The 13609-nt window shown below is 41.3% G+C and overlaps 1 protein-coding gene across 2 annotated transcripts in view; it reads right to left on the bottom strand.

Annotated features, from left to right (window-relative positions):
• The window catches only part of ZNF654 (zinc finger protein 654), a 78974-nt gene that overhangs the window by 26799 nt on the left and 38566 nt on the right, over positions 1-13609 (bottom strand). For both annotated transcript variants that reach the window (XM_082244848.1, XM_082244849.1), the window contains one exon: positions 2871-2952. In XM_082244848.1, the coding sequence (XP_082100974.1) occupies positions 2871-2952 (82 nt within the window). The remainder of the gene's footprint in view (positions 1-2870; positions 2953-13609) is intronic.

Consider the following 13609-nt stretch of genomic DNA (forward strand, 5'->3'; position numbering starts at 1 on the left):
TTTCATTGGACAGATCTCTTCTTAAAATTGAAGAGAAGGCTAATAATTAGTCTTAAAAAGGCTGCCCCCCCCCCTCCTCCCCCCTATCCTGCATAAGAAAACAGCAATGCAAATATCTTATTAATCCAGCCTGGTCATGTGATCCAGCAGCCCCAGCTTCCTTGTGCCAGAGAGAGCAGTTACTGCAGAGGACAGGAGGTAAGAACACCACTTGGGCAATGGGAGCCAGTTGGTGGTGGTGACACTGCTCCAGCGAATTCGAGCTGTTGTGGATCATGTGACCCGACCAAAAATGGAAGGAAAAAAAAAACTGTTATTTTACAATTTATTTTATAGGTAGGTTTAAGCAAGATTTTCCTTCTTCGTTAAACTATATTTATTAAAACAGTTCCCCTCTAAAGAAGTTTCTAAAGAAGAAGTATACCAAAGCTTTTTGACCCTACTTTTCCTATGGATCACAAAGGAGTACAGTAATCCCCCGCTACATCGCGGTTCAGTTTTTGCGGTCCCGGTAATTCGCGGTTTTTTTTGTAATGTTATTTTACTATATAAATCATTAAAAATGAAAGATTTTTGTGGTTTTCATAGCTCTTGCTCTATCTTTTATGTGTTTAAATTAGTTTCTATTGTTTTAAAAGTGTGTTTAAAGACCTTAAAATGCTTCTACACGTACAGTGACAGTAAAAAAAACATGCCTACAATGCATTTTAATAGGGTTTTTCTATTTCGCGGAATTTCACTTTTCGCGGCTGGGTCCGGAACGTAACCCCCGCAATGGAGGGGGGTTTACTGTAGTTCGTTCTGCACTCCTGTGACCCATTTTTACCGAGTCAGTCCAGGCTCTGAAAAGATACTGACCATATGGTCGGGACCCACCATACGGTTGGGATCCACCTAGCAGCCTGGACTGAAACCTGGATTAGCCTCTCCATAGAGAACCTGCCTCCTCCACAGCCCAACGCTCCAGTGAGTGCTGGAGGGGAGAGCAGAGAGCCGGAGACTGAAAGTCCCGGCTTTCTGATCCAAGTGGATGGGGATAACTGAGCAATCAGCTGTGTTTGATCGCTCACTTCTCACTAAAGACCTGTCGGGGGACAGATCTAGGTGGGTAAAATGTTGTTTATTTTTTTTTTACAAAGTCTATATTTATTTTTTTTTTAATAATCTATTGCTCCTGGCAGTAAATCTATGTTCCCACTACAATGACAAAAAAAAAATGAATTTTCCTGTAATTTTTCACAACATAAAATGTACATAGCTTGCACACCCCCTACATATTTAATGCAAACGTAATCAACAAAGTTAGCTGGGAAAAATGATATCACTTTGGGCCATCATTCATTTTTAGCAAGGCTGGAAGGAGGGATGGCGCATAGCAGTGTAGTAAAAAACGAATGCTCCTGGATAAAGGACAACTGGTGGGCAATGTTAATAAAAAAGTTTATTGGTAATGTACAATAAAAACCACCAACCGGTCACGGAGTCTTCGGCATCGCGTGAGGGCGCTGTGGGGGTCCCACTCAGTCTGGTAGGAGGACATCGTTCCAAATCCAGGGAGGGGACAGAACTGGAATACGGAGGGTCTCGGATACAGAGGAGGAGGACCGCACGGCTCGTGTGTCGGCCGTAACACACTAGCAGGCGCTTGACCTCGCGTAATTTCCGGAAACCTCCTACCGCACAGCATCACAGGAAGCAAAAAGCCAAGGGGATGGGAACGGACCAGCGTGGAACTCAAGCTTCAGGTTGCCGTGACTACATGTTTCACGCGCATGCGCTTTGTCAACTGTATCTGAGACCCTCTGGATTCCAGTTCTGTCCCCTCCCTGGATTTGGAACAATGTCCTCCTGCCAGACTGAGTGGGACCCCCACAGTGCCCTCACGCGATGCAGAAGACTCCGTGACCGGTTGGTGGTTTTTATTGTACATTACAAATAAACTTTTTTATTAACATTGTCCACCAGTTGTCCTTCATCCAGGAGCATTAGTTTTATACTACACTGCTATGCGCCATCCCTCCTTCCAGCCTTTCCATGTCACACAAATCATCCTGTGTTAGGGATTTGGCAGCACTGCGTGTGATGACATTCACACAATTTCTCCCATCGCGTCATACTGTGTGGATATTGACTCCCAGAATTCTATAGGAGGTTGTCCGGAGGACCAGCGCAAGGATTCTCTTTGGTTGTATTCATTTTTAGCAAGTTACACTTTTTGGCATTCCTGTATTTTTATAGTTTTTATTCTGGACCCCACAGCCAAAATGCCCTGGTCAAAGTTTTTTCTGGTCATTTTTATTCAGGTCCTGTAATCCTCTTATGGCCACTAATATTTGAAATCCATATACACATGGATATATTTTCTCTTTATTTCATAATGCTTTATTGAGTAGAACTAAAGCCAAAAAACATTTCTTTCCCATTGGATACCGCGAGGGAGGGTTACAACCCCTGTCAGATTTTGTTATGTGTACAACTCGGAAGATTTTCCTTCACTACCTACCCCAATGCCAAAACCAAAAGTGGGAGAATTCCTGGTTGTCACCAGAACTAGTGATCCCATTGGAGAATTTGCTCTCTATTTCTTTTCTGGTGACAACCTTAAATGTACAATTTTCTTTTACATTCACTGGTAATGATATACATGACAAATTGAAAGAGAGCATTTTCCCAAACAGGGAGAAAACTACAATAAAAACCTGACAGCCGTGATCCATAGAAGTGAATGAAATGCTACATAGTGGACAACTGCCCACACCTGTTTTAGCATGCATGTGGACTAGTATGAAGGAATCATAAGATGACAAAGTATTTTCTCTCAGATTTGGAATCATATAGAATATCTGCGTATTAAATTGTACAATAATTACCTGCACTGAGCCAAGAATGTCTTTCAAAGGAGTTTCATAAAACTCGTCTTTTCCAAAAAACAGCAGCAATTCAAAGAGACTCCTAAAAGATAAGAAATATTCTCTAAGTAAGACCACAAAATAAACACATCAAAAAACACTGGCAAAAAACTAAAATCACTGCAAGCATTCACACCACAAGTAGTCTATGGTTAGGGCTACATAGAGGTTTATAAAGCATGCAGAGGGGCTTCGTTCATGGGCCAGGCAGGCACAAGTATTTCAGACAGACTGCGTCCAGAGTTGTGCATCCGTCCCTGTATGGATGAGCAGAAGACCCTCAGCCTCTGCGGCCTTGTCCTCGATTCCCAACAGCTGCTGTTTGAAAAGCCCTGAGCGGCCCTTCTGCATCTTGTACAGGAACTTTTTGGCTTTAGAAGAAATTAATACAAAAATGTATTTTTTTATATATATATATATATATATATATATATATATATATATATATATATATATATATATTAGGCTTGTGACGGTATCAGATTTTCATGCTGCGATTAATTGATTAAGGTTTTGCCACGGTATTATCACGGTATTCTATTATTAAATTTAAATTATTAAATTTCCACCTCACTTCAATTTCATTGCTGAATTTAGGGGCTTTGGTTCACTTATGCACATTATTATATAGTCAGTCAGTACAGACTCTGTGAACCAGGCCTAAAATAGGTCATCAAGCAGTGTCTGGCCTAACTGGTGATAACTGGTTCTGGCGCTCGGCTCCGATCCGATGGCCTGGTCATTAAGAGGGCAAATCCTTGTGGTCAAGAAGTGGTTAAACCTGAAGGAGGTGTTTGTTTATAAATTACTTTACTATTGCTTTAGGCCTGGTTCACATGTATGCGGGTTGGTGGTTCACATGTATGCGGGTTGGCGGTTCACATGTATGCGGGTTGGCGGCCCACATTTGCACAGGCATAGCAGCCCATTGATTTGAACGGGCTGCTATGCCCTCATTTTCCGCAGAAAAAAGGTGCATGCAGCATTTTTTTAAAATTCAGTGGCCTTGAAATCCATCCTGCTTTTGCACCATGCGACTAACCTGCAGTTCCTGCTCTGGCAAGCTTTCTGCATTTTTTGTATACGTGGGCACGGCATTTAAAAACAGTTTGCGTGTGCAGCAACGGCAGGTAAGTCGCATGGTGCAAAAGAAGGATGGATTTCATGGCCACTGCATTTTTTTAAATTCTGCATGCACCTTTTTTCAGCTGAAAACGCAGGCATAGCAGCTCAAGCCCATTCACATCAATGGGCTGCTATGCCTGTGCAAATGTGGGCCCCCAACCCGCATACATGTGAACCAGGCCTAAAGCAATAGTAAAGTCATTAATAGATAAAAACACCAGTCCTCCTGCAGGTTTAACCAATTAATAAAGATCACGATTCTCTCACGATTCTCTGTGTAACAAAAAAAAAAATTGGGATAACTTTACTGTTACGTTTTTTTTTTTTTTTTTTATTCATTAAAGTCTATTAATTGCGTTTGAAAGACTGCTGCGCAAATACAGTGTGACATAAAATATTACAACAATCGCCAATTTTTTCTGTAGGGTCTCTGCTAAAAAAATATATAAAATGTTTGGGGGTTCTAAGTACTTTTCTAGCAAAAAAAAAAACTGATTTTAACTTGCAAGCAACAAGTGTCAGAAAAAGATCCAGTCTTTAAGAGGTTAAACTTCCTTTCTCCCTGGCAGAGGGAAGGAAAAAATACAAATGTAATCATTTTTGTTTATAGTTACTGGGAGACTGCGTTAGCTGTGTGAGTGAATGAGTCATCCAGCTCACTAAAATGTATCAATTCACAAGTCAGACCCAGGAGCAGAGAAACTCGGTATTTTAAAAATGCCACAATAACAATACCGTGGCTATGCAATACCGCGATATATCGAATTACCGAAAACCGGCATATGTCTAATATATATATATATATATATATATATATATTTATTATTATTGCCCTCACTTAGGCTCCATTCACACCTGAGCGAATTGTTTTCAGGCTCACAGACGCGCGCACACACACACACACAGTATATTTAAAAAATGACATCTCTACACACATGCACGCATTTGTGGAAAAAGGCACATGCAGAGTATATAGACGACTGTTAAAAGGAGATATATGGCCAAAGCTTTTTTGGCCCCCTCCTATGGATCACAGGAGTGCAGTTCATTCTGCACTCCTGTGAGAGAAAGAGATGAGGGTGTTCTGGTGGGGGGGTGGCCAGTCCGGAGTAGCGGTGGGGTGACGACACTTCAGGTCGGACTTATGAGAGGAGAAGCCCCTCTAAAAGATCATGAGAAAGAGAAAAGCGCCTCTAAGTGCAATAATTAATGGTTTATTATAGAGCACAATGAGTTAAAAACACTTACAGGATCTTTGGTAAAAGAAGGCATATTATAGAAAAGTCCTCCCTGCATATAAGACGAAGGACAAGCGACTTGCCTTGACTTTTCTATGATACGTCTTTATTTAACCACAATCCTGTAAGCATTTTTAACCCCTTGTGCTCTATAATAATCCTTTTAATATTGCACTTAGAGGCGCCTTTCTCTCCTTCTCACGTTCTGTACTCCTGTGACTCATTTTCAGCTGACAGCGGGCTAAAGCTCAGCCAGTCCTTACTGGGGAGAGATCCTGACAGGATCCACACGGAAACCTGGACCAGCAGCTGGCTCAGCCACTCAGCTGTGCTGCTGCCTCCTCCACAGCCCAGCACTCCAGTGAGTGCTGGATGGGGCAGAGCAAAAGGCCAGTGACTGACAGTCACGGCTCTCTGCTCAAAGTGGATGGAAGAACTGAGTGATCAGCAGTGTCTGATCGCTCAGTTCTCAGTGCAGAGGCGGGCCAGATGCAGCATCGAATCAATGCTTCACCCACCTAGGTGAGCGTGTTTTGTTTTTTTATACCCCCTACTAGGGCTGAACGATAGTCGATATGATATCGACTATCGTTCTGTGGCCGTAGGCAATATTCATATCGCCGAGGTCACAATATTTGCATAGGCAGGGGGAGGGACTCGGAGGAGGACAGGAGGACTCTCAGACTTCCATGTTAGGCAGGGACTCGGAGGAGAACTCACACATCCAATCCACTGCAGGCTGCAGCCCGCCCCACACGTTCAGTGAGTCTCACTCTCCGCCCTAGTTTTTTCAATGGCACATTCAGGCAACCAATCACGCCGTGAGCAGCTGCACAGCTAACCAATCACGCGTGCCTGCACACCTGATTGGTTCGCTGTGCCGCTACTCACGGCGTGATTGGCTCCCTGAATGTGCCATTGAGAAAACTAGGGCGGAGAGTGAGACTCACTGAACGTGTGGGGCGGGCTGCAGCCTGCACGAGTGAGTAATGTAATGTATGCGGCTGTGCTCCTTTCTAATCCACCGCTCCAGCCTCCTACCACCACTGCCAGTAGCAGTATATATGTGAAATACAATAATCTATATTGACATGGTGTGTATACAAAAAGGGAAAAGTAGATGTATGTACAGTGGGTACAGAAAGTATTCAGACCCCCTTAAATTTTTCACTCTTTGTTATATTGCAGCCATTTGCTAAAATCATTTAAGTTCATTCTTCTTCCTCATGAATGTACACATAGCACCCCATACTGACAGAAAAACACAGAATTGTTGACATTGTTGCAGATTTATTAAAAAAGAAAAACTGAAATATCACATGGTCCTAAGTATTCAGACCCTTTGCTCAGTATTTAGTAGAAGCCCCCTTTTGATCTAATACAGCCAGGAGTCTTTTTGGGAAAGATGCAACAAGTCTTTCACACCTGGATTTGGGGATCCTCTGCCATTCCTCCTTGCAGATCCTCTCCAGTTCTGTCAGGTTGGATGGTAAACGTTGGTGGACAGCCATTTTTAGGTCTCTCCAGAGATGCTCAATTGGGTTTAAGTCAGGGCTCTGGCTGGGCCATTCAAGAACAGTCACAGAGTTGTTGTGAAGCCACTCCTTCGTTATTTTAGCTGTGTGCTTAGGGTCATTGTCTTGTTGGAAGGTAAACCTTCGGCCCAGTCTGAGGTCCAGAGCACTCTGGAGAAGGTTTTTGTCCAGGATATCCCTGTACTTGGCCGCATTCATCTTTCCCTCGATTGCAACCAGTCGTCTTGTCCCTGCAGCTGAAAAACACCCCCACAGCATGATGCTGCCACCACCATGCTTCACTGTTGGGACTGTATTGGACAGGTGATGAGCAGTGCCTGGTTTTCTCCACACATACCGCTTATAATTAAGGCCAAAAAGTTCTATTTTGGTCTCATCAGACCAGAGAATCTTATTTCTCACCATCTTGGAGTCCTTCAGGTGTTTTTTAGCAAACTCCATGCGGGCTTTCATGTGTCTTACACTGAGGAGAGGCTTCCGTCGGGCCACTCTGCCATAAAGCCCCGACTGGTGGAGGGCTGCAGTGATGGTTGACTTTCTACAACTTTCTCCCATCTCCTGACTGCATCTCTGGAGCTCAGCCACAGTGATCTTTGGGTTCTTCTTTACCTCTTTCACCAAGGCTCTTCTCCCCCGATAGCTCAGTTTGGCCGGACGGCCAGCTCTAGGAAGGGTTCTGGTCGTTCCAAACGTCTTCCATTTGAGGATTATGGAGGCCACTGTGCTCTTAGGAACCTTAAGTGCAGCAGAAATCTTTTTGTAACCTTGGCCAGATCTGTGCCTTGCCACAATTCTGTCTCTGAGCTCTTCAGGCAGTTCCTTTTGACCTCATGATTCTCATTTGCTCTGACATGCATTGTGATCTGGAAGGTCTTATATAGACAGGTGTGTGGCTTTCCTAATCAAGTCCAATCAGTACAATCAAACACAGCTGGACTCAAATGAAGGTGTAGAACCATCTCAAGGATGATCAGAAGAAATGGAAAGCACCTGAGTTAAATATATGAGTGTCGCAGCAAAGGGTCTGAATACTTAGGACCATGTGATATTTCAGTTTTTCTTTTTTAATAAATCTGCAACAATGTCAACAATTCTGTGTTTTTCCGTCAATATGGGGAGCTATGTGTACATTCATGAGGAAGAAGAATGAACTTAAATGATTTTAGCAAATGGCTGCAATATAAAAAAGAGTGAAAAATTTAAGGGGGTCTGAATACTTTCCGTACCCACTGTATGTATGTATGTATATGTAGAGGAAAATAAATTATTAATAATTCAGAGGTGATTTATATATTTATATATTAATAATTTATTTTCCTCTACATATACATACATACATAAATCTACTTTTCCCTTTTTGTATACACACCATGTCAATATAGATTATTTATTGTATTTCACATATATACTGGCAGCACCAATCACTTCCTCTTCCTTTTTATAATCTATTATATAACCCCTTCCAGGGTTATATTCTGAAGTGGGCTGCAGCCAACCTCCTTTATATTTCTCCATATAATGGACGGGTCCAACAATATCGCAATATATATCGTTGGAAAAAAAATATCGCAATATATTTTTTTTCCAATATCGTGCAGGCCTACCCCCTACTACTCTTTTACAATCCAAAACTAATTTTGAGTTTCAAGTTTACAGAGAACATCCCTACATTTATATATTATACAAGGGGTTCAAGTCAAACTGGGACTTTAAATTTTTACAGGTTTAAAAAGCGATGCTGCGTAGCGGTACTAAGTGGCAAGTGTGTTCTATTATTGATAGGTGGCGCCACACGTCGCAGGTGTGGTGATAAAGTTTGTGAATGAAGGCATAAAACACAGATATCTACAGAAGACTTCAAGCACAGTACATTGATGAGACTAGGGCCAAAACTACTAATCGATTAATCGACTATGAAAATAGTTGTCAATTATTTTCATAATCGATTAGTTGGTCAGCCGATTGATTGGCTTGCATACAGAATGCATTATTTGTTTACATATGAAATACAGCTCAGGACACCGTACATACATGTCAAAAGACAGTGCAGCACACATGCAGCTCAGTACACCATCCATACATGTCAGTGAATAAATGCCTGAGAACTTGTAAATGGAGGAGCAATGCCTCATGGGACATGTATTCCTGGGCAGGAACTTTTACCAGTATTGTACACAATATTTAAAATGATCATATCCACGAAAAAAAAAAGTCAGCTTTTACACAATTTTAATATACAAGATTTATATCTCTTCCACCCTTCATATAGCTTCATGTCTGACTCCTAGTTAAAATGCTCATATATCCTACTTCTGGGTATATTTATTTTTAAATATATGATATATATTACTTTTCACTGTTTAAATGATCCCCTTATAGTAGCAATTATTTGCTCTTTATGTACTGTAAAAGGGCTAGTTTTAGTATTTTTTTAACCCCATTATGACAGGTGATACAAAAAAAAGATTGCTGCTGCTACTAAACGTCTTGGGCCTGGGTCACATCTATGCGTTTTTTTTCAGAAAAGCACTTAAGTTCATTTAACATGGTTTCCTATGGGACATGTTCACATCTATGCTTTTTTTCTGCCGCTTTGATTTGGAAAGGGTCAAGGACTTTTTTCAACGCAAAAGGGTGCTTTTTTTTGCTTTTTTGGTTCAATAGACTTCAATGGAGAAGCTACAGAAAAGCATGTAGTGCGTTTTTGGCATGATTTGCGTTTTTTTAATCTGCCCAAAAAAAAAAAAAAAAAGCATAAATGCAAAACGCAAATCACAGGTAAATCGCATTCGCAAAAACAAAAAGCAGTGCAGAAACGGATCAAAAGCAAACTGAATAGGTGTGAACCAAGCCTTATGCTGGACAAACATCGATTTTCAGATGAGAATATTCATACGAAAAATCTTTGTACATTCACTGAAATGTTGTTTGAAAATTTCACTTGCTTTTAACATCCTTTTAAAATGAATGTAATTTCTGAACAAAAACCACATACACTGAAAAATCCTTTGACCAAGAAGTTTTCTATTTTTCTGCTCCTTCAAATTTTCCTGTAAGGCCCCTTTCACACACTCCGTCCGTTGGACGGAGTCCGTTTTTCTCTGCGGGGGATCGAGCCGCCGATCCCCCGCTGAGCAGCAGGAGGACAGCGGTGTCTCCGCGCTGTGTGCGGAGACACAGCTGACAGTTCCCCATGCATCTCTATGGGGAAAATCGGATGTCAACGGACCGTCAGTCCGTTCTCACCCGATCCCATCCGATCCGCTGGACGGATGGAAAATAGGGTTTCCATCCATCCAGATTTGACGGATCGGATCGGATGTCAGCGGACATGTCTCCGCTGACATCCGATGCCCCATAGGAATGCATGGGGGGACCGTTCAGATCCGCCAAAAAAACGGACAGGCGGATCTGAACGGTCCGCCTGTGTGAAAGGGGCCTAACTGTGGTCGAAAACGAACACCGATTTGACTCCACTAACGATTAGACAATCGAATAAATGTTCTTAAAAAAAAAGGAAGACTTTGTTTTTGTATGACCAGTATAAGTGACAGCAGGTGCAGGTAGCTTATCAAGCCACCTGCCTATGACAAGGGAGTCTGTCATACATAATATATTACAGTTCTGTAAAAATAGGCAAAACAGTCTTAAAATTATTATTTTTTTCTTTAAATAAAAAATTTGAACTCCAAGTCTAAGATATTTACGGGATTCAACCTCTAACAGTATATCTCTTCTGTCCGTTATTCTCAGAGTGGATTAGAAATGTTTCTCCCTAACCATATAGTTGGGCATTTATATTTAGCACTGCATAAAGACATTTAAGTATAAAATTGCTTTTTTTTTTTTTACATTTTAACTAAATTATACACCACACCTTTTTTTAAGGTTATCATCAAATTAATCATAAAAAAAAAAAAAAAAAAAATCGGCCAACTAATGGATTATGAAAATATTCGTTAGTTGCAGCCCTAGATGAGACGCTAAGCCACAGTAAGACATTTGAATGGTGTGAACGTTTCAAAGATGGCCATACGCACATCATTGACCATCCCGGCCGTGGTGATTTCCAGCCCACAGCAGTCATTCCTGTGACTATTCACAGTAATGAAGTGAAACAGGTTGTCCTAGGATGGTTCAGGAATACTGACAAATCGTTCTATGCCGAAGCTTTCCAGGCATTAGTTAAATGCTGGGAGAAGTGCGTTTATTTTTACAACACTCCCCTGCTATATTTATAGTTTCCACTCCTTGAAATTTGTTCTATTATATAAAAATGCAAAAGGCCCGGTTTGACTTGAATACTATATATAAAGTAGTGAGTTTACAGCTTGTATAACAGTGTAAATTTGCTGCAGTCAGTGCAAAACTGCTAGAAAAAAAAGCTAGACAGTGGATTGGAGTCAGTGTGCTGCAGTAGTGCGCCACTCACTGCTGCAATCATTTTAAATCACTACTGCAGTGCAGTCACTGCAGTAGTGATTTAAAATTATTGTAGTGAGTGTACTACTGCAGCACACTGACTCCCCACTGTCTAGCTTTTTTTCTAGCAGTTTTGCACTGACTGCAGTTAGTGATTTAAAATCATTGCAGTGAGTGCACTACTGCAGCAGTGGTCCACTGACTCCTCCAATCCACCACTGTCTAGCTGTTTGTTGTTTAGTTTATTTTCTAGCAGTTTAATTTGCACTGACTGCAGTGTTAAAAATGTTAACAAACAAACATTAAGGCCCATTTCACACTAGTGCGACTTGTCCCACGATTTTGGACCGCAAAATCGCATGACAACCTGTTTTCCATTATTTTCAATAAGCCCCATTCATATCAGTGCCTTTTGAAGTCGCACCGACTTCAAAGTAGTTCCTGCACTACTTTGGCATGATTTTAATGCGTTTTGAGGCATATAGCCTTGTCATTGCTTTCAAAATCGCGGCAAAGTCACGTCAAAATCGCGGTAAAATCGCGTCGCATAAGTGTGAAAGGGGCCTAAGATGTTCAGTAACAGATTTGTGTCGAAATTTGTGTTTATTTTGCAAAATTTTAAATGTGCAAAATATTGGCCAATATCGATATGCATTGGCCAAAATATTGGCATCAACAACCAAAAACAGATATCGGTCCATCACTAATTATATATATATATATATCAGGGCTCGACAATCCCCGGGCACCAGGTCGCATTTGCGACTAGAATTAGCAACCTGGCGCCTGGGGTGCCCTGCAGAAGGTGTCCTGTCATTTTTGCACGGACTTCCGGGCCGTCCGAAAATTGAGGCCCCGGCTTTTCGGCCTACTTGAGATGAGGCTTCCAATGGGGAACTGGCGCCCTCTTGTGGAAGCCGGGAGTAATGACTGTTGTAATGCCTGTTTGTTCTCAATTCATTACCATCTCCCTGTCCAGTTAGTTACCTTTGACAGGGAGTGTGGTTATTATTATTTATTTTTTAAATGTAAAAAAAAAAGAAATAATATTTTTTTCTTTTTTTTTTAATTATTAAAAAAAATAAATTATTTTTTTTCCAATTATTAAAAAAAAAAAATATATATATATATATATATATATATATATATATATATATATATATATATATCTCTTTTTTTTTTTTTCCCCTCATCGCCATGCCACAGCCGAAGGCCCCTTTCACACGGGCAGGCAGACCTGATCGGACCCTTCATTCTCCTCTATGGAGCAGTAATCTGCCGCCATCTGATCCTGTCCGCCAAAAGTAGACGGATGGTGGTTCTATTTTCTATCCATCCCGTGGATCGGGTCAGATGGCATCGGATGGAAAGAGACAGACAGTCTGTTTTCATCCAATTGCGCTATAGAGGAGAGTGAGGTTCTAGTCGTATTTATGTGTAAAATTAGTATCCGTTTTATTAAATAAAGCTTGGTTGTTAGTTTAAAAAAAAAAACTGGCTCCTAACTTTTTTAGCCGGCTCCTAGATTTCAGGAAAATTTGTCAAGCCCTGATATATATATATATATATATATATATACACACAGTGGGTACGGAAAGTATTCAGATCCCCTTAAATTTTTCACTCTTTGTTATTTTGCAGCCATTTGCTAAAATCATTTAAGTTCATTCTTCTTCCTCATGAATGTACACATAGCACCCCATACTGACAGAAAAACACAGAATTGTTGACATTGTTGCAGATTTATTAAAAAAGAAAAACTGAAATATCACATGGTCCTAAGTATTCAGACCCTTTGCTGTGACACTCATATTTAACTCAGGTGCTTTCCATTTCTTCTGATCATCCTTGAGATGGTTCAACACCTTCATTTGAGTCCAGCTGTGTTTGATTATACTGATTGGACTTGATTAGGAAAGCCACACACCTGTCTATATAAGACCTTCCAGATCACAATGCATGTCAGAGCAAATGAGAATCATGAGGTCAAAGGAACTGCCTGAAGAGCTCAGAGACAGAATTGTGGCAAGGCACAGATCTGGCCAAGGTTACAAAAAGATTTCTGCTGCACTTAAGGTTCCTAAGAGCACAGTGGCCTCCATAATCCTCAAATGGAAGACGTTTGGGATGACCAGAACCCTTCCTAGAGCTGGCCGTCCGGCCAAACTGAGCTATCGGGGGAGAAGAGCCTTGGTGAGAGAGATAAAGAAGAACCCAAAGATCACTGTGGCTGAGCTCCAGAGATGCAGTCAGGAAATGGGAGAAAGTTGTAGAAAGTCAACCATCACTGCAGCCCTCCACCAGTCGGGGCTTTATGGCAGAGTGGCCCGACGGAAGTCTCTCCTCAGTGTAAGACACATGAAACCCCGCATGGAGTTTG

Source organism: Pelophylax lessonae (assembly GCF_965119305.1).
Source record: "Pelophylax lessonae genome assembly, chromosome: 2".
In the NCBI taxonomy this organism is placed as follows: domain Eukaryota; kingdom Metazoa; phylum Chordata; class Amphibia; order Anura; family Ranidae; genus Pelophylax; species Pelophylax lessonae.